Raw genomic sequence first — 22,500 nt, 5'->3', positions numbered from 1 at the left:
CTCTTGGGGTGGTTTTGCAGTTATCCTGACAGGTCTCTTTGCACCAAATGCACCCGACTCAGTCCTCTGGGTTTTAGTTCATGAATGCTAGTTAACAGGATTTTCTCATAGTTTGCAAAAGAAACACCCCTTGAATTTATGAGGCAGCCACGTTCACTCTAGTTCTCAGTGTTCTGGGCTCTTTTGTTGTGTCTCTCTCTTGGCTCATTCTCTTCCCTTTCCGGGGAGAGGGAGGCCTGTCTTTGGACTCTCCTGTTCTTTAATATTCCTTCTATTTTATGAAGTGCACAGATTTGGGTGATAACGACTCATCAAAGTCATCGTTATTCAAGACGTCGTCTACTGGTTCTTCTCATGCAGTTCCCTCATCGTTCATCAATAATGCATGCGCGCTGCTCTTTCAATTCAACTTTTTTTTATTCTTTATATTTTAGGAGTGCCACTGACTTACAGTATGTGATAAAGCCTCGTAAAACTCATTATTTTACATTTATCAGTATCGAACTGTCTCTGAAAAGTATTAGATTTTAAATGTTCTAAGCTTTCCCAGATCTGGCTGCATTTGTTCTCATTATTTACACACTCAATGTCACCCATTTGTCACAAGAAGAACTCAGTACTCTTTGCCCCTGGATTGCTAGCACTTCTTGCAATTTCTGACCCACGTCAGTTGTCTAGAGTCAATACATGCTTCATAAATTTAGCAAAGGAATTAAAGTGTTCTTTTTTATTTGCGGCAATCTTGACTGATACCACGTCTCGGATAGGGCTGAGAAATCCATTTACCAAGCAAATTCTCCATTTTATTTATCTATCTATCTATCTATCTATCTATCTATCTATCTATCTATCTATCTATCTATCTATCTATTTATTTATTTTTAAACATTATTTTATTTGGTCGTTTTCATACATTATTCACTGGAAATTCTCCATTTTAAAAGGAAGACTCTTAACATAACCTGTTTCTGGGACAGTGAGGTGGTGTAGTGGATAGAAAGTCAGATCTGGAGAAAGGAGGTCCTGGGTTCAAATTTAGCTTCAGGTACTTCCTAGTTGTATAACCCTGGGCAAGTCACATCCCCAATTACCCAGCCCTTACTGTTCTTTTACCTTGGAACTAATACTTGATATTGATTCTAAGATAAAAGTAATGGTTTTTAAAAAATTACTTTCTCCCAAATTATCAATCCTCAGTGATACATCATTTTAGTACCAAGGTTATAATAGGTAACACACATATCAATTTAAGGTTTGCAAAGCTCTTGAAAGTTCTTTGGCTCATTTGATGCCCACAACAGTGTTATTCTTCCTTCCATCTTGGAGTCAATACTGTGTATTGGTTCCAAGGCAGAAGAGTGGTAAAGGCTAGGCAATGGGGGTGAAGTGACTTGCCCAAGCTCACACAGCTGGGAAGTGTCTGAGGCCAGATTTGACCCCAGGACCTCCCATCTCTGGGCCTGGATCTCAATCCACTGAGCTACCCAGCTGCCCCTCAATTTTTCCAGTGTTATTCTATTTTTTTTACCTTGATGCCCACAACAAACAATTCTCTAAGATTGGTGCTTTTATACCCATCATCTCTCTCTTTTTTAATAGATAATAAAACTGAAGTGGAGAGTAGATAAATGACTAATCCAGAGTCATATAGCCATCCAAGTGTCTGAGGCAGGATTTGAACTCAGTTTTCCTTCATTCCCAAACTCAGGACCCTTAACTCTCTAGATGAGATGCTGCTTCCAGGTTCATCTATCATTTCATAAATTGTCATTTTCTCCCCTTCCTAAAAGCAGTAGGCTGCTGTCTCTTAGTTCCTCACCAGGATCCCATCTTCTTAGAAGGTTATTCAGGTACATGTAATGCCTTCCACATAGGCAGAGCATCCTTTAGATCCTTCAGGAAGAATGGGACGATTCTTCAACTTGCAGGATCCAGAGATCCATTGCCTTAGAAAACATTAGCACCCGCCTACTCTGTTTAACCATAAACCTGGCCCTATGTGTCCCAGCCATTGAACAATCTAGTGTCTGCTAATGAATGGTTATTGATACATATAGGAACTCATGAATTGCCTCGGTGAGTTGCCAATGTAATGTGTGCTGTAAACCTGCCCCCCCAAAGGGGATTGATTGCCTGTTTGCTTTCTTTCCATTCACACACCCAATCCTGCACTGGTTCTCACAGCTGGAGTAATTTTTGCCTTTTGGCTCAGATGTGGCCACTATCCAATTGATACAGACCACCTGCACTTAGATGGACATTCCCAGGGTGATGCTGCCAGACTGTCTGGTGAACATGCCCTCTCCTCTTTTCTGAAGGGTGTGTGCCTCCCTGCCAACCTCCGTCCTGCCATCGCCACCACAGGAGAAATGCTGTCCTGGCAATTCCAAGCCCAGACCTAGAGCTCAGGAGACTTGGAGGAAGCCGGCCGGTTGGGGTGGGGTGTAATTAACAAGCAGAGTGTCAGCTGCGATTCCCTGGGTCTCTGCTTCTGGACTTGTTATTCTCACGCCATTTACCCATTAGCCCCAGCCTTCACTCCTCGCCTGGCTCCTTTCTTTCCTTTTTTCTTATTTGTTGTCTTTTGTCTTCTTTGTCAAACTTCCAACAATCACTCAACACCCTCAGGCAATAGCATTAACCTCAAGCAGGGAACTTAGTTTCAAAAAAAAAAAGACTGAAAATTAAATTGCTGGAAGAAGATGTAATTTACTACATTGTATTTCTGATTAAAATCTTTGGTAAGGAAAATTAGGCTGGAGGCTGGGGACGGTACATCCATTTGCTTTTGTTGATTACATGGGTCTAAGCACCCTTTGAAGGATAACTTATTCAAAAGCAGGGACCTGACCAGCAGGGAACTGAGCAGCAGGGGGGAAGCTTGGGTGGTTTTCTCCATGGGAAGCAGAGGAAAGCTTTCTACAACTGACACTTCTGGCCAAGACCTAGCACTTGGATCAGCGGACTGAGGGCAAGGACAGAGACTTCATTCTCTTCTGCCTTCAGCTGCTAGCTCACCCTGGGCCATTTTCCCCACTCCATTCTTGCCACAAGTAGTTCCAGGGGCTGCCTTTGCCAGCTTTACCATCAGAGCTCAGGAGCTGGCAGGGCCTTGGAGGCCATCTACTGCAGTCCAGCATGGACTTGGACAAGAATCATTCCCCTCCAAAATGGCTTATGATCATAGGTTTAAAGAAGCAATCTTATATGGCGGAAGGAGTTGGTGAATGGTAGGGGTCATTGGATATTATCTGGGGAGGCCAGTTCTGGGGTACACTGCAGTGGGAGCCTCCTGGCACTTAAGAAGCAGCATGAAGGCAGAAGCTTGTTGGGCTGGAGAGGGGCAGTAAAGAAAGGGAGGAGGGCAATTCCCAGTCAGAACACTGTCTCCTCCTCTGCCATTAGGTACCTCCGTAATGATTTCCTCTGATACTGTTAAGAGACTTCCTCTGTGTAAAGCCCTGGAGAGATCAACTGTCCCCATTTCTATAGCACTGTGACATTTATAGAGCACTTTGCTTACAACATCTTAGTGGGGTGGATCGCATTATAAGACTTGCCTTCACTTTTTTGTTGTTGCTCACTTGTGTCTGACTCTTTGTAACCTCATTTGGGGTTTTCTTAGTGGCATGGGCATTGTACCTCTAGAAACTCAGCAAACTATTATCAGGGAAATTCCTTGGCTCCCTTACACCCTCTGACTCCCAACCCAAGACATCTGACCCTGAGAGGATTATCCTCCTTGGGTTGTCCCATTGATTTGAGATGGACAAAGAGTCCTCCAAATCATGAGAACCATCCCATGCCTTCGGGCAACCCCCCTCCCCCCAAACCCTTCCTCCAGAGTCATGTCCTCACTGCTGTAAAAGAATTAAAAAACCCCAGAATTGAGGCATTCTGGGAGGAACCCTCCAGGTTGCTCCACTCATGCTGTCTTGCTGTCCTCCGGAGGAGCAGCTTTTCTACCCATGCTGTTCTACCTAGGAGGCAGGCTTCCACCTATGCTGCCTCCTGGTCAGATTCAACATTACTTCCAAATTAATAAATTTCTCTTTATTTTTAAGCCAAGTTTTGGAGTCTTGCATTCTTGCCAAAGGTATCCTTCCCGAACCCCAGAGGTTCACCTCTAAACCCCACAACATTAGCAAAGATACTGGAACGATTCACCATTTCCTTCTCTAGCTCATTTATCAGAGGAGGAAACTGACGCAAACAGGGTGAAGTGACTTGCCCAGGGTCACACAGCTAGGAAATGTCTGAGGCTGGTTTGAACTCAAATCTTTCTGACTCCAGCTCTATTGCTCTGTCTGTTATACTACCTAGCTGTTCTTGCTTTACAAATGAGCAGAGGAGGGAAAGAGCCTGCCTTTTCTGAGTTCTATTCTAGCACCTCAGAACTTCTAAAGCTTTCTTGATCAATATAACTGAATCCAGCATGCCATCCTCCCCAACAGCAGGGAGGACTCAATCCATACCTGGTGCTTATTTGATTTCAGAATTTTCTCTGAGGCTGGTTCTGCATCTGCCATTATCAGCTTTGCCAAGAGAGTATTTTATAACCCTTACACAAGCCCATAAATGATTTATGTCAGTTGGATCAGCAACTTGTAAGCGTAAGCGTGTGTGTGTGTGTGTGTGGGGGGGGGGGGTGGGGCACTAGGAAGAATCATTTTCATTCTCTAAGAGGGGCTGATATCCACTCTGGATTCTGGAGTCTTTGAGGAACTGAAGAATCTTTTTTTTTTTTTAAAACCCTTACCTTCCATCTTGGAGTCAATACTGTGTATTGGTTCCAAGGCAGAAGAGTGGTAAGGGCTAGGCAATGGGGGTCAAGTGACTTGCCCAGGGTCACACAGCTGGGAAGTGGCTGAGGCCAGATTTGAACCTAGGACCTCCCATCTCTAGGGCTGGCTCTCAATCCATTGAGCTACCCAGCTGCCCCCGGAACTAAAGAATCTTGTAGAGAACAATGGTTCCCATAAAGTGGTTCACTGTCCCTCCTGCATGGGGTGCTGTTTAGCCCAATGGGGTCAGTACAGTAGCCTGCCCACTAGAGAAAGATCAGTGTGCCAGCATATCAGTGAGTGACTGAGTAGTCCTCATTTTCCAATACTCTCCCAGGCCTGAGACGGCTCCCATAAGCACTTGGAATTTAGCTATTGCATTCTTCAGTCCCAATCAAACCAAGCATATTGGTTGGACTCAAATGATAGTTAGATGATAGGAGCCCGAGACCAAAGGCAAAATGGTCTGGTTTGGAGAATAAAAATGGCAGCTGATTTTCCTTAGAAGAACCCCGATGACCATGTGCCAGTCATTGGATTCTCACACTGGGTAGAAAGTGGACTGAATGACCCCTAAGGTTTCTTCTGCCTGAAATTGTTGATAAGAGGTTGGTTCTATAATTGCCATCTCCATTTCATGGATCTGTTGGGAGGATTTTAGAGAATTCTCTTACAATATTTGTGTAACTGATGAGTATCCTATAATTCCATCTAACAGGATGGGAAGTTGTGCTTTGTTTATTAACTCTTTTGGAGCATGACAGTTTTGTTTGGTCATTTGGTCAGTGGCATCATTCTGTCTTCTGAAATGCTTCATGAAGGCATGACTACTCTAATATTCATTTCTGGGCGATCAATCAATTATTTCATCATTTTAGGCAAATTTAAGGAAGTCTCTTTCTTTTCTTTTAAAAAAAACCCCTCACCTTCCATCTTAGAGTCAATACTGTATATTGGTTCCAAGGCAGAAGAACGGTAAGGGCTAGGCCATGGGGGTTAAGTGACTTGCCCAGGGTCACACAGATAGGAAGTTACTGAGGTCAAATTTGAACCCAGGACTTCCGGTCTCTAGGCCTGACTCTCAATCCACTGAGCCAACCAGCTGCCTGTAAGGAAGTCCCTTTCCATATGTCCAATGGGCTCCTGTACCACATATGGAGGTTTCTGATATTATCTATTCCAGTCTAGCATTACAAAAACACTTCCTAGGGTTACAGAAGAAACAGGTTTCTAAATCCTTAAATGCAAATGTATTTAATGGCTATATTCAAAGCAAGTCACAACTTACTTTTTTTTTCCCCTTAAATAGGCTGTCTGATTTAATCCCAGTTTCCCTGGTGGCTAGCTCACATAAATCATATCTACCAAGTGGCTAACATTAAAAACAGCCAGGAATTTAGGTAACAGCATCTGAGTCCTCTGGGAAGAGCAGGGCTAGTGAAACAAACTGCAATTATCTTTGGAAGCAGAAATATTTTCCTTACACTTAGTATATTTCAAGAAAAACAAAATGGGGCCACTCATCCATTTGGAGTAGAGATATTCCCATGTACCTTGGTGATTACTTGTCAAAAGTCAGCTTGCAGGGGCAACTAGTTGACTCAGGGGATTGAGGGCCAGTCTTAGAGGCAGCAGATTCTGAGTTCGAATTTGACTGTAGCCACTTCCTAGCTGTGTGACCCTGGGCAAGGCACTTGACCCCCCATTGCCTAGCCCTTACTGCTTTTCTGCCTTGGAAACAATACACAGTATTGATTTTAAGATAAAAAAAAGTCAACTTACTTTGGGTGCCTGAGATCTCCAAAGAAATGTTGGGGGAGAGGGAGAACAAAAGGCAAACTGATGCCACAGTCACCCTGAGACTTTGGGAAGGCCTACTTGTGCCAGGTATACATATTACTGTGTGTCTAGATTACTCCTGAAAGCTTTGTCCAAGAAACCCCGATAGTTCTTCTGGAACAGGTCCAAGGTTGCCCCTTCTTGGTGATACTATGTAGTTTTTTATCTTTAGAACAGGCTGCATTAGTCTTGATTGAGCTCATTGGTCTCTTTTATAACTTCCTGTGAATCTGGCTTTTAAATGCCAAATGCTCACCCAAACAAGGAGGGAAGCTGGACCCACAATGTAGCCAACATTGCTATTCCAGGGTTCTCTCCCTCCATCATCTACTGGACAAAATACCCACATGTGTGATTTCTGGTCCTGGCTCTGAAGCTCACTGGTGGGAAAATTTGGGGTGAATTACTATTATTCTTCAATGGCATGGTACATTAAATAGGGATAATGGTACTTTCTTTTCCTTACTTCACAAGGAGACACTTTGACTTCTTAAGAAGGAAGTTATTATTCCTGATTAATAGGGAAAAAGATGCTGCTGCTATAAGTGTGACAGCAAATGTCTACTGAGCACCTAATGGGTATGCTACATGCAAATGGACTTGCTCATCTTGCTGGGTGTGATCCTAAACCTGTGCTGATGAAGACATGGCACATGTGCCCCAGCATGCTGGAGGAGGTTGCTTCATTCTCCCTCTCCACAGCACCTGTGGACAATTTTCACATGTCCTGCCCCTTTGTCCAACCACCCAATGAGAGAACTTCCTCCCTCCTCTGTCTAGGGTAATGTGGGGGGCTCACAGGCAACTTGAAGGTGCAATTTGGGCATGTGATCTCCAGGTTTGCCAATGCTGGCCTAGACTCTTCATTCTCTCTCAACTTTTGATCTGTTGCAAAGGCTTGCAAATTTCACCTTTGTAAATTCTTTAGAACGTGCCCTTTTCTCTTTTGACACTGCCATCACTGCCATCACTTCATACTCAGACTATTATAATAACCTGCTGGTTGGTCTACTTACTCCAAGCCTCTCTCCATTCTGGTCCATCCTTCACTTGGTTGCCAAAATTGTCTTCCTAAATCTCAGATCTGACTATGACCCTTATGAAGTAAAGTCAAGAGCTTTCCTATTACCTTTAGGATCAAATATAAAATCTTTGGTTGGTTTTCAAAACTCTTCATAATCTGTCCCTCTACTATCTTTATAGTTTTCTTCTACTTTCCCCATTTCCCTCCCTCTCCACTGTTTACGCACTCTGTGATCCAATGACAATGGCTTTCTTGCTGTTTCTTGAACAACATTCTATCTCTATTCTATTTCTCTTTTTTACTCAGGCTGTTCCTTGAACCCTTCTTCCTCAACACTACCTTCTCATTTCATTCGAGTTGCAGCTAAAATCCTTTCCCTCCCCTTTGATACTAATGTTTCCTCTCTATTGGTTATGTTCAATTTATCCTGTCTATAGCTTGTTTGTATATGGTTGGTTGGATGTTGTCCAAGGTTGAATCCTGGAGAACTGAACAGCCTTTTCCATTTCTTTGCATTCCGGTACTTAGTGCAATGCTGATCACATAGTAGGTGCTTAATAAATGTATATTGACAGGCTGAATAAAGGTAGTTCAGAGAAAGACTGTGGCCATTATTGGGTCTGTTGGTTTGGGGTTAGAATGGAGGATTTATAACTTTCAAAGTAGAAATGACCTAAGTGGCCATCTAGTCCAACACCCTCATTTTAGAGGAGGAAACTGAAGCCCAAAATGATACAAGTAGTGTCTGAGGCAGGATGTGAATCAGGGCTGGATTTCTTTTTTATAGCCTTGCCTTCACCTGAATAAAGATATGGCATCCAAAGCACTGGTTAGTTCAACCTAACATTAATGTCTCACAAGTAGATGGATCTATTAATTTGATCCTATTTTGGAATTTGTGATAATTCACACATGAGGTGGGATGATGCACTGCCTAAGCAAATTAATCTCTTTTACCTCTATTCACTGATTCCCTTGCTACCCACAAATAGGTCCAGGTCTCCCTCCTCCCCTGCCTTCTTCTCTTTTCATCCCTATTCTATCCCTCAGAAACTTTTATTTGACTCCCCCCCATCCTCTACATCTTCTCTTCCTCATATCATTGCCTCTACTTTCACATCTCCCACATTTTTCAACTCTGTAATCTGGCTTCAGAACCTAGCACTCAACTGAAACTGTGCTCTCCTAGGTTATCAATACTTGCATTATGAAATCCAATGGTCTTCTCAATCCTCTTCCTTCTTGACCTTGCTACAGTCTTTGACACTCACTATTGACTCCCCCTTCATCCTGGCTATTCTCTTTTCCCTAAGTTTTTTTAGACATTGCTTTCCCCAGGTTATCCTTATACTTTTCTGATCTCTCTTTTCTGGTCAACTCTGTTGGCTCATCCTCTTTGTCCAATCCTCTAGTGTGGATGAGGCTCTAAGTTTTGTCCTGGACACTCTTCTCAGCTTGCACTTTCTGTGATCTCACCAAATCCCATAGTTCAATTGTCATTGTGAACTTCCCTATTTTTTTCCAGGGCATTCTAATGATCCAAGCCTTACCTAACTTCCCCAGTTGTGTCTGCTCTCCCTATTGTACCCTGGAAATGATGCTGTGTTTACTTTGCATATATTTTATACTTATTTATGTACATGTTTTCCTTTTCGACTTTGTATCCCTAGTGCTTACCACAGTGCCTTGAACACAGTAGGTATTTACTAAAATCTTGATACTTGAACTGAACAAGATTGAAAGGGATGTTTAGTTTTTGTAAGAAAGTCATCTGCTTTAAAACTCTTAAAGCCTCGAGAATTATCTACCACAGAAACAGTTAAATTGCTAATTATTTTTTAAAGCCTTACCTTCTGTCTTAGAATCAATACTGTGTATCAGTTCCAAGGCAGAACAAGAGTAAGGGATAGGCAACGGGAGTAAAGTGATTTGCCCAGGGTCACAAAGCTAGGAAGTATTTGAGGACATATTTGAACCCAGGATCTCTTGTCTCAATCCATTGAGTTAGCCAGCTGCTCCCATAAATCACTAATTCTTTAAGGCTGTCTCACTAGCCAATTCTATTTGGTAGCATATATTCTTCTATAAGTCACCATTACTTTGTGATTAGTTACTGGAATTTATGATCATCTGGAAGTCCATCTCATCCAAGAAGCCCATCGTGGCTTCTTTTAGTTCTTGCACAAATGGCCTAATGCCCATCTCCAGAGTTAAGGAGGGTGGGGGCATTCAAAGCAGGAGTCCTGCTTATTTCTCCTCTGGAGGTCTTCAGTGGAGAAGTACTGGCATTTGCCCAAGGAGAATGCTGTTCTTTCACTGTATTAATACCCCTAGTCTGGAAAGGCTTAATGGAAGCTCATTTGCTTCTCTGTCACCAAATGTCAGGATCCCAACTGTCCCCATCTAGCACAATCACTTACATAGGAGATCAGATGGCAGGAAATGGGCATGTCAAGGCAATTCAATATATAGAAGGCCGGTATGAACCTATTAGCAAGTGTAATATCCATTAACCTCATGAGAGAAACGATCAATCTCATCTACTTGGAATTCTTTGGAAAGACTCAAAGATGGAGAGAAAGTTAAAAGTGGTGTCAAATCAGCCTGTGTAGGGATAAATATTAAATTTTCAAATTAAGGTGACTGTTGCAGAAAAATTCACTACACTAAATCCAAAAGCTGTACCCTAAAAAGAAAGGGAGGAAGGGAATACGTGTTTAGAAAGTGCCTACTATGGCCAGGTACTGTGCCAAGTAAGCGCTTTACATACATTTTCCCCTTTGATCCTTACAACAACCCTGGGAGGCACGGGCTATTATTATCCCAATTTTATAATTAAGGAAATGGAGGCAGAGATTAAGTGCCATTCCCAGAGTCACACAGATAGTAAGTGGATGAGGTTGGATTAGAAGGACTCAGGCCTTCTTCACCCCAGGTCCAATGCACTAGTCACTGTACCACCTACTGGTCCAGCAAGAAATATGCCCTTAGTTTGAAATTAGCTAAGAGGTACACAATACTTAATAAGTACTAAGCTTTTCCTTTGTTGTGGAGTCTAAGTCATTAGCTTCTCATGCTCCTCCTGCTTTTGGATGGTGCCTAAAAACTCTCAGGTCAGTATCACGTCTTCCCCATAAGATCAGGGCAATATCTGATTCATGTTGATCAAGTCCTTCCATTGCAGCAGAGAAAACCCACTAGACCAGAGCAGTTGGATTTGTGGCATTGACAGTGTTGGTGATTGTGACTAGCACAGATCTCTCTGTGGACTTTAATCTTCCCTACAGTCTCAGTCTAGGACCAGCCATTCCCTGGCTTTGGATGGACGCTAATTCCTCATTTCCCTAAGTGCACAAAGCATGATTTATTAAAGAAGTTGTGCAAAGTAATTAGTGCTATTATCGGGCATCATGAATAATTGGGAACAGAATTCAGGCTTTTCTCTTAAAGATGGGTCTAATAAAAGAGGACTGGAGTAGACAGAGTGCTTGCCAAGAACCCCATTCTCTGGAGTTTTTGCCTTTCTCTCCCAACGCTCTCATCAGTATTTCTATTTGTTTTCTGGGCTTCACATGTAGTGCATTTTTGTGGTATTTGTAGATAGCTTCTGTTCTCTCAATCATCCAAAATGGAGCAGAATCAACAGGGATGAGTGATAAAATAAGGTGAACAGTCATCCTACTAACTCCCTGATAGTCAGTGTTCTGTGATGGAAAAAGAGCATTGGATTTGGGGTCATCTGTCTCTGGAAATCAATCCCAGTTCTACTGCCTTACTAAGTGAGTTGCCTTCAGCAAGTCATTTCCACCATCTGTATCTATGTTTGCTCATTGTAAAATAAAGGGGTTGGGCTGGATGATTCTTTTAAAAGAGATTCAGGTGGAGGTGAAGACCCCCCCCCCCCCATAATAAGTAGTAGTTATTTTTCTTAAATCCTTATCTTCTCTCTTAGTATTGGTTCTAAGACAGGAAAGCAGCAAGGACTATGCAATTGATGTTAAGTGACTTGCCCAGGATGTGTGTGTGTGTATGTGTGTGTATATATTTATTTATATATTTATATATATGTATATATGTTTTAAGCTGGGTCAGAGAGATGGGGATGCCCACATGGAATGCCTAAAAAGTCATAGAAATGCTTCCTTTTTTCTGAGTTTCATTCTTGACTCTTGGAAGGATCACAGTCTCACTCTTTAAAGATATTGCCTCTACATTTGGGAAGTGACTTTCTCTTGGACATTAAAGCCATTTGAATGGTCCATGCAACCAAAGCAAACATTCTACATTGGCAAATGGAAAAAATGTTAGACCATAACATGTGGTAGACACCTGCCTTCTATTGCTTTGCTTAGATCTTTGGGTTGTTAGCCACTGTGAACATGGTAGTATTATACTACATAGATAGCTGTTTCGGGTGGTATTTTGTTTTTTAAAAGCATTATTCCATTAGTGATGGTGAGTGAAATGTCTGGCTTTGCAAATTACTGCTGTCATTTAGTTTAATGTACTCTGGTTTTACATATTTATAAAAACCTTTTCCATTATTGATAGTGATTAAATGCTTAGGCACCAAAGATCAATAATGCTTCTATTCACCTATTTACATGATTAAAAAATAATAAGCTGTACAGGCCATGTACAATATGTGATTTACTCTGCAGATTTGTCTGAAATAGATGCAAAAAAGAAACCTTAAATGAATCCTATTCAGTGTGGAAGAAAGGGAAGAATGTTGGGTCTGGAGTCATGACTTGGGTTCAAATGCCACCTCTGCTACCAACTACCTGTACTGGGGCAAACACTTAACATTCAAAGGAGGGCCCAAGCAGCCAAAATGAGGGGGCATTTGTTTCCTTCTAGTTCTAAATCTGGGATCTTATGTAGTCATAGGAAAAGGGAAGTATTAAGTGCTATATCTTTGAAAGACTACATTCTGAGCAAGTGATCAATGGAATCTGGACTCCATGAGAGACCTGAATGCCTTTCAGATAATTAACATGACAAAGGGCCAGACAGTCTGACATATAGTGCAAGGACACCGAAAGAAACTCAACAGTCTGGGTGATGGATAGGAATAGATAGAGTGAGCAGCAGGGGAACACATTCTACCCACTGTTACCATGAATAGTGTGAGGGAGGGACTGAGGGACTAAGAAAGAGAGAGAGAGAGAGAGAGAGAGAGAGAGAGAGAGAGAGAGAGAGAGAGAGAGACAGAGACAGAGACAGAGACAGAGAGACAGAGAGACAGAGACAGAGAGACAGAGAGAGACAGAGAGAGACAGAGAGAGAGAGACAGAGAGAGACAGAGATAGAGACAGAGAGAGAGACAGAGAGACAGAGAGAGAGACAGAGACAGAGAGAGAGACAGAGAGAGACAGAGAGAGAAAGAGAGAGATAGAGAGAGAGACAGAGAGAGACAGAGAGACAGAGAGAGAGATAGAGAGATAGAGAGAGAGAGAAAGGGGAAGAGGGAGAGTATGTGTGTGTGTGTGTTGGCATTTTTAGAATTCTGTGGTCAGGTATGATGCTGCCCAAGTGCAACAGCTAATAACATGACCATGGTGACAGTGCTTTGACAAATGAAAATGATATATAATTCTATCCAAATAAAGCCAATTAATTATTCTTTAAAAGTTGTTACAAAACTAATCTCAAGTCAATGTACTAAAATGTATTAAATTGATAGAATTTGAAAAATTCACTTCTAAAGTGTTTATATTTCCTACTTTTTATATTTCTCCTACTATGAATTTGGACTCCCATATTCGATATGATTATAGGAAGCCATTTTCAAGTTTTCCGGAGAAGGTTATGCCAAGAAGAGTCAATAAAGGCTGATTGTGTTTACTATGTGCCAGGCACTGTGCTAAATCCTGGGGATACAAAGAAAATCAAAAGATAGTCCTTGCTCTATTTAATATATAATTCTACTATATAATAATATGACAATAAGCTGACTCTTATGAGTAATCTGCTCATTTACCAAACTCTTCCATATACCAAATATACCAAATATTTCTATTGATCAATTTCTATACCCTTGAGTTGAATCAGGAATCTAACCTTGTGGTATTCTAACCTGACTTCATGTCCTTCCCCAGTTCAGAAAACTAGCCAAGCTATCTTTTTCAGTCTCTTTGTATTGTCAAAGGCACTCATTTCCAAGAGATAGGGGCTAGTATGCTCTAGGGCAAATGAACTTCTGGGCTGGGTTTTAGCTATACTATTGTATTAGGATCCTGCTCTTGTATCTTGTGATGATTATTATCTTACAATGTTAATTTTTCTGTCTGGCCACTGGTTTGATTAGCTCCTTTGATTATCTTTTATAATAATTTTTGTTTATTGACTATCTCCCTTCCCCCTTTTCTTGTAACCTCAATAAAATTGTGTATACCTGGCCTAGAGGAAACTCTCACTCCACCTGAGCTGTCCCCCTGTCAGGATTACACTTTGCTGAAACATTCAGTGTCTCTGCGTCTCTGTTCTCTATGTCTTCCCTACCTTAAATTTTAGTCCCTTCAACCTATATTTCCTCAGTCCCCAGCTCCCCTTTCCAGATGGCCACCCACAAAACAATATCATATACCAGCTATACAAATTTGATAGATAGAATAAGCTGGATAGGATCTTAGAGTGAAAGAACTAAGAATAAGGAAGATTGAGGATATTTTCTTGTAGAAGGCTGGACTTTAGTTGAGAAATTAATGAAGTCAGGAGGCAGTGATGAGGAGGAAGGGCATTTAGTCCTGGTGGATAGTCAGGGAAAGTACCTGGAATTGGGAGATGGATCATTTCATGCAAGGAACGGGAAGGATGATTGTGTCACTGGATCACAGTGAATCCAGTGAGGAATCACAGGGAGGAAGGAGTATGATATAAGACAGGAAGGTAAGAGGACAGGTCAGATTATGAAGACTTGAGGAGCAAAAGAGAAGATTTTATTGGAGTGAAAGGGAAACACTAAAGTTTCTTGAGTAGGGAGTAAGGCGACACGGCCACATCTGGGATTTAAGAAGATCACTTTGGGAAGCTGAATGGAGGATGAAGTGAAGTGAGGAAAGACTTGCAGCATGGAGTCCTACCAGTACGTTATTTTAACAGGAATGGAATGAAGTGATGCTGATCTACATCAGGATGGTGGCAGATTTAGAAGAGTGAAGGGGACATATATGAGAGGTTTCCAAGGTAGACCTGACAGGATTTGACAAGTAAGGCTGAGAGAGAATAAGGAGTCAGGGATGATATCTAGGTTGGAAACCTGCCTGACTGAGAAGATGGTGGTGCTCTAGACACTGATAGGGAAGTTTGGAAGAGAGGAGGATCTTTTGGGGGGAAGAGAATGAACTCTGGACATGTTAAATTTAACAGATCTACAGCATACTGTTTGAAATGTCAAATCAGCAGCTTGAGATATGACTTGGACAAACAGATTTTAGAATAATCTATGTAGAGATGATAATCGAATCTATGGGTGATGAGATCACCAAGTATAATAGAGCAGGGTTCAGCAAACGTTTTTTGTAAAGGGCCAGATGCCCAGAAGCAAAGTCAAGGATATTATATAGATATTTATTTTTATTGATAAAATCCAAAATATAATAATAAATTATAATTATTTGCAATATGGCTCTATTAATGAAAAGAAGGGAATTAATTTTTTGAGGGAATAATATTCTACTTAATTGGAGTTAAAAGTTAAGTGGTCCCTTGCATTAAAATCAATTCCAAATTTCATCTGTTAATACTGATTTTTTGTTATGAGATTTTCCATGTTTTATCTTTAAAAATGTCTTTTCACACAAGTAGATACTACCAAATACTGATATCAGACTGATTTTAAGTGAGCATATTCATCATTTAGAAGGGATTTATGGGATAATATTAGATTATTCTCTTGAGATTTGTATTTTAGCATGTCATTACACTGTAGATTAATAACTTCCAAATGAAAGTGAAATGGAAGCTCCTCAATAGTACAGTTAAGATTTATTTCACACTTGCATCAAGTCTTAAAAATGCTACTGGAACTGTAGTTTGAGCTCAGAAGATCTGTCCATTGCATATCTGTGTGGGAATCAAGATCTCAGAATATGCATTATTTTTGATAGCATAAGAAGCTGAATGGCCCTTGACATTATTTGTAATCCAAGCAATGTTAGTTGCCATAAAACTGATTATCCCAGTGTAAATTTTGCACATAAGTAGTTTTATCTTGTAATTTTAAGCTAAATGAATTAAGAAAATAAACAAGGCTATATTTTCCAAAGCCATTTGATATTCAGAAATATTTCAATCTCAGCCTTGAGCTCAAAAAATAACATTTTCTTTTCCAATTTCAACACTATGACTATGAAAAAAAATCATGGTAGGGTGATACACATGGCACTCAAAACACCAACAAGTTATAATTGTGTCATTGGGATTTGAAGTGTCTGAGCAGTAGTGAGAAGTAATGAGAGTACTGCCATAGCCTCTGTGACAATTATTCTACTCTGCCATCAAAGCAGCCCTTGCTAATTCATAAAGGAATGAACATGGCTATGTTCCAATAAAACTTGGTTTAAAAATGTAAAAATTGGGAGCAGCTAGGTGGCTCAGTGGACAGGCCTGGAGTTGGGAGGTCCTGGGTTCAAATTTGGCCTTAAGCACTTTCTAGCTCTATGACCCTGGGCAAGTCACTTAGCCCCAGTTGCCTAGTCCTTATTGCTCTTCTGCTTTAGAGCTGATAGTATTGATTCTAAGATGGAATGGAAAGGTTTTTTTAATGTAAAAATCATTCTTAGCTCAAGGGCTATACAAAAACAGGTTAGACATGGCTGTGGTTGCTGACCTCAGGTAGAAAGGCAGAAGAGAAGAGGACCCAGGACAGAGACTTGGAAGCTATTTATAACTAGCAGGCATGACCTGGGTGAGGATTCAGACTATCTCTAGTGCCAACAGTTCTGATTTTTCAAATCCAACTGCTCTTTTCCAAAGGGAACACTGTTCTCCATTCCTTTCTGAAAAAACAGGCATTTTTGAACATCAAAATACTATTTTTAATGCCTGAGATCACTAGGTGAAAGCGACACTCACTAATTGATAAGTTGCTTACTTAACGCATATATTCAAGAAGCCTAGTCATACCAGACAGAAGAGGTCACGAAGAGCCAAACCCAGCCTGCTCATTCTGACAGCTTCTAAGCTGGTGGCTCTAGGCATAAGCAAGAAGCTATTTCTTGGGTGTCGAAATTTTCCTTTATTTTTTTGGACGTTATCGTTCCAAATGCCCTGCTCTAGATTATCCTGTATACTTTCGGCTCTCGAAGGCTCTGCTTTTTCTCTTTACTGGAATTTGTTGAGTCACTGGGCACATTCCATGATCAGTTATCAGGTTTTGGTTCCATTCTTTCTTCAATTGACCACCTAAAATCTGGAGACTGTCATGGAGTCCAGAGGTAGGCGAGCATTCCCACCTTTGATAGGAAAAATGGACACGTTATCCAGGATTTGCTGACAAATTACTAATCTTAGTTTGTCGGCGGCAGGCTGGATTTGGCCTGTGGGCCATGGTTTGCTGACCTGTGCTCTAAGGAACAATGAAGAAATCACTGCTATGGGGATGGCTAAGACTCGGCCATGTAGAAATCATCCCAGACCAGGGCTGAGAGGGCAGAAATGTTTTCAAGTCAATTACTAACTGTTTTGAAGCTAGCCTTGATGTTTGGAACCCGTGGCATGAAAAGCCTGCTTCTTCTGCTGACTTGTCAATGATATATTTATTTGGCTCTGTCAGGAGTCGAGGCAATGCAATACTCACAAAGAATGACAATGCTTGATGCCTCCCTTACAAAAGTCCAAGTAGGACAAAATATCAAATTCATTTCCAAAATCTCTCTATCAGATACTTTGGTTTAATCATTTTTCTTCATCACAAGGGAGAGTTCAGAGGGAGAGAATGGTTGTAAGGATGTGAGATAGTAATCAAACACATTTTTTTTAGATCTCTAGAAAGGGGAGGGCAGCTGGGTGGCTCAGTGGATTGGGAGCCAGGCCTAGATGGGAGGTCCTGGCCTTAGACACTTCCTAGCCGTGTGACCCTGGGCAAGTCCCTTAACCCCCATGGCCTAGCCCTTACTGCTTTTCTACCTTAGAACCGATACACAGTATTGATTCCAAGATTCAAGGGTTTACAAAAACTCTGGGAAGGAAGTTAGATGATTTATTAAATTCTTATACATTGAGCTCTCTCTTTTTCTTTCTCCACTACCTTCATCTCTCTTCTGACCATAGATTCAGAGAAAGCAGGCACTAATTAATACAGCTTTTCAAAACAACGTATGTAGGTATGCACACATTAGCCAGTTCAAACACTGGCCAATGTCAGGTCTTCATATTAGCCAGAGAAGGTAGGTTAAGGTTAAGTGTTGGAAAAACAAGCACATTTGCAACACAGTTATGAAGTCCTGGCCATTAAAGTTCTGCAATTATTAGCATTTTAAGTATGTGGGTGACATTTCTCTAAATCCAGTAATGAGCAAACTCTCATGGTTTGTTTTTCCTAAGAAGATTACCCAGACCTCTTGGCCTAAGTGTGGTACAAAAGAAGCAAACTATCATCTCCATAGGTTCACGAGGTTCTTCTAACTAAAGAGTCAAGAGCGTTATTCAAATGAACACTCAATGCCTCCAGAAATTGCAGTGATATCTCAATGCAAGAGCAACTAACTATGGGAATATGGCAGTATTATGTAAGCTTTTAAAAAGGGTGAAGATTGTTTTGCTTAACTATCTATCAGAAGAACTGTGTGGAAGAATAACATAATAATAAATAAATAACATTATATTAATACCATTTTATAGAAATATTATATATAATAATGTTTATATTATATAATAATATAACAATAAATATTATATAAATATAAATAATTAACATTATTTATATTATTAATATTAAATAATAAATAAATAAAATAAATATAATTTAAAAATTGTATCAGGGCTTCTTTTTTTTTCTATTCTGTGAAACGATGTTTTTGAAATGAAAAAGGGAGTCAGAAAATGGATTTGAAACACACATTTTTGTGCATCTTGTTTTTGTGGGGGAGTGTTGGAATATGTCAATGTATAAAGCAAGGCTTAGCTGACTCATTCTTAGATGATTGTGGGCATCCAGACAAGCCCTTTAGCTTCATGGAAGACCCAATGTACCAGGAAATGAGGGCCATAACAGGAGCTTCTGAATTCTGTTTTTTTAAAAAATTCAAGTTGCAGTTCCCTTTGAAATCTATCTTATTAATTAGCCTAATGAACAAATTATTTTCACAAAATTGTAATTATGGCCACACTTTGTTTAATTAGAAAAATATGCCATGGCTAAAGCATGAGCAGAAAAAATCACCTCACTGTGGAAATGCATGGGATCGCTCTCTTTTCTGCTTCCAAGTAGGTTAATAATGGTGGCTTTTTTCTTTAGCAAATGGGCTGTGTCTGGGTACAAATCATTAATAAAAATAAGTAAAACCATCTGCATTTTATAATTAGGTTTCGATTTGGAGCAGAGGGTTAAAATTATGGACTTTGTAATTTACTATCTATGTGATTGTGTGAAAGGCTCAGTCTCTCCCTGGACTTCAGGTGCATAAGAATAACCCTTCCAGTTGCTGATCTAAGATTCCATGATAAGAAAGCCAAACTCACACGCTAATTACACAGGGCATCATTTCTTATCAAGGAAAAAAGCACGGCTTAGATCATTAAAATTAAAGTTTTAGAATTCAAGCTTAACCTCCAAAAATACAGAATGTGAAATTTTAACAGAATTTAGTGCTAAAAAGTACCTGCTCTTCCTCCTTGTGGCCATTTGCTAATATATGATTCTTATTAATTTTATATATGTGTGTGTCTATGCACATGCATACATATATAATTTGGGGGGCAGTTAAATCTGCATATATAAATGGGAAAATATATTTTGATATTGTAGAAATGAGTGAGTGTTTGACTGTTTCTTGTATAAAGCCTTTAATGATCATAAAGGAGTTTTCTGCTTTTGCCTTTTCTGCTATGTTTCTGCTGTTTACCATAGGTGTTATTATGACAACAAAATAGATAATGGATTATGAGTAAAGAAGGAACGACTGCAGGGCCGAAACCAGAGGCCCTGGATTCCAAGTCCGCTTATACTGCCAGCCATCTCTGGGATTTTGAGAAGTCACTGAATCTTTCTGGGCCTCATGTGTAAAATGATGATGTTGGACCACATGACCTCTATGGTTGCTTCCAATGTTAAATCTAGGATTCCCTAAAAAGCACAACCTTCCGAACATTTCTCTTCCCTGCTAATTCAGATTCATCAATACCACGTTCTCTCTAGCTACCAGAATAATATTCTTACCACATCAGCTTGACTATGTCATTGGTCTCCTCAAGAGCCTTCAATAAGTCCCTATTACTTTCAGGATAAAAAGCTCACTTCCCAACCTGGCATTTAAAACCTTCCCCAGTCTGACATCCACCCATCTTTCAGATTTTCCTTCATGCACTTAATGTTCCAGCCTATAGCTGTTCTCTGATTTCACTGGCCACTGTGCCTTTCCAAAGACTGTCTTACATGCATATAACGTACTCCTTTGTCACCTACATCTACCAGAATCTCCATATTTCTTCAAGGCTCAGGATAAATTGCTAATTCCCATGTGGAGCCTTCTTCCAGTTGTTAGAGCTCACTCCCTTCTCCCACCATAGTTTGTTTATTTATCTGCTTGAGAACTCAAGCTTCAGGACAACAGGCCCCCCTTTTCCTTTTATTTACACATTCCCAGTACTTAGCTCAAAGTCTGGTAGAGAGTAGTTATGAAAGAGATATTTGAATTGAATTAAATGATCATCATAACGTAATTGACATCATAACGTAATTGACATCATAACATATTATTGACGATCAACAGGTACCTGCTGTCAAATGAGACGTCTCTAGGAATGACGTGAGTGCTGTCTTTGCCAATGAGGAATTTGATTCGGTCGTAGAAGAGTTGAGGAGGATGCTGGGAGAGCAGAGGTAGGCTCTGCTGAACGAGGTCCAAGGGATCTGGGGAGCCCTGGCAGAGAGGGGTGATGTAACAGTTGCTTTGTTGGCAGCAGTCAGGGTCCACACAGTCAGTCAAACCATCTGAAAAGGAACAACTTGGGTTTAATGGAGGAAAGAGAAACTTTAGAACACAGTGAAAAGTGACTACCATGTTTTGACTTGGAAATAGGATCCATTTGGCTATTTTTCAGAAATTCTCATATCACCTTAAAGAGAGCTCTTCTGAGGAACTCCAGCTACATCATGCAGAGGTTCCTCCCTCATCTGAATTCATTCTGCACAAATGGACTGTAGCAGACCACCAATCAGAGGCAATGCAGAACCATGACAAGCACCTTGGATTGGGAGGCAAGACATGCCCGGCTTTGAGGCTCTGTTCTGCCAGGTGCTAAGGCTGTCGGACACTGGGGGAGTTCCTCCCTCTGGTATTCGCTTTCCTCTTCCCAGAAAGTAGGTAGATTAGCTCTAAAGGCTCTTCTAGTTCTAAATCAGAATCTGTTCATTCATTCACTGTAACAAATGCTTTTTCTATGCACCCTCCCTATGCTGGGCCCTCTAGGGATACAAAGAGAAAAAAACCCAAAACAATGGCCAGATCTTAAAGAGCTTGCAATTCAGTTTTTTTAAATGCCCACATGCCTTGTGGTTTTTCCATTATGTTGAATTTACTCCATGGATAGAGTTGGAAGGGATCTTAAAGAGGTAAGCTAGAACAACCCCTACAGTTTATAGATGAACTAAGGCCCATGGAGGTTAGGTGACTTGTATAAGGTCATGTAGCTAGAAATAGCCTGGTTTCAAGCTCAAGTCCTCTAACTCCAAATCCACATGCTTTATTACTGTATTATGTTTTCTTTATTTCTTTATTTAATTTATTTATTGATGTTATATTACTGTATGTTGCTTTCCTATGAAAATTATATAGAAATTTATTAATTACATGAGGTTGATATAAAATTAAAAGAAATTGGGGCTCTATCTATTTTTCTATCTTTATAGCCATCTTTCTATCATTATCTCTATCTTATTGTCTATTCCTGTGTGTCTTTCCTTCCATCTGTCTGTGTGTTTGTCTACCTATTTTTCTATCTATGTATCATCTATTAATCTGTCCATCTGTCTGTCTGTGTGTCTCTCAAACACCTCTTTTCCAGAAAGTTATATTCTAAATATATGACAAAATTGTTATTTTTCTCTTCAAGATTGTACATTCTGTTTAAAGGCAAGTTAGAATCTATCTTCTTTCTTTCTCTTCTTTCCTGACTCCTAAAAGGTACACACACAGCATAATGTAATAAAATCTGGCTATGGAGTCAAGTTCCAGCTCTTCTATTTACTAGCTGGATGACCCCAGCAAGTGTCTTCCCCTCTCTGGGTCACAGATGCCTCATCCATAAAATGTAGGTATTGAATAAGATGATCTCTGAGGTCCCTTCCACCTCTAGATTTACAGTCTTTTCTCTGATGGAAAACACATTCCTCTACCCTTTCTAGTTCCCTCCAGGGTCTTACTCATTCCCTCTGGCTCTAGAATCTTCCATTTGTCTCCTTCCACTGGCTTTTCCCCATATGACCCCAGGACTGAATGGGCCTTCCTGCTCAACTTTTTTATCTTCCTTCTCTCCTACTTTTCACTCCCAACTTCTAGAAAAGGTAGGCTACTATATCCCATGTCTCCAATGTAAGTGTTTCTGCCCTCATTAGTTTGCTGAAATAGTCCTCTTGAATGTGCATAGAAACCTCTTTTCCTATCACTCAATACAGTGGTCTTCTCTTAG

The 22,500-nt window shown here is 40.5% G+C and overlaps 1 protein-coding gene across 6 annotated transcripts in view; it reads right to left on the bottom strand.

Annotated features, from left to right (window-relative positions):
- Nucleotides 1–22,500, bottom strand: part of TENM1 (teneurin transmembrane protein 1) — an 864,097-nt gene that overhangs the window by 132,275 nt on the left and 709,322 nt on the right. For all 6 annotated transcript variants that reach the window (XM_056808890.1, XM_056808889.1, XM_056808891.1 and 3 more), the window contains one exon: nt 20,587–20,803. In XM_056808890.1, the coding sequence (XP_056664868.1) occupies nt 20,587–20,803 (217 nt within the window). The remainder of the gene's footprint in view (nt 1–20,586; nt 20,804–22,500) is intronic.

The sequence above is a fragment of the Monodelphis domestica genome, chromosome X, assembly GCF_027887165.1.
Source record: "Monodelphis domestica isolate mMonDom1 chromosome X, mMonDom1.pri, whole genome shotgun sequence".
Taxonomy (NCBI): Eukaryota; Metazoa; Chordata; class Mammalia; order Didelphimorphia; family Didelphidae; genus Monodelphis; species Monodelphis domestica.
The sequence above is the reverse complement of the archived record's forward strand: the minus strand, read 5'-3'. Positions and strand labels throughout refer to the sequence as shown.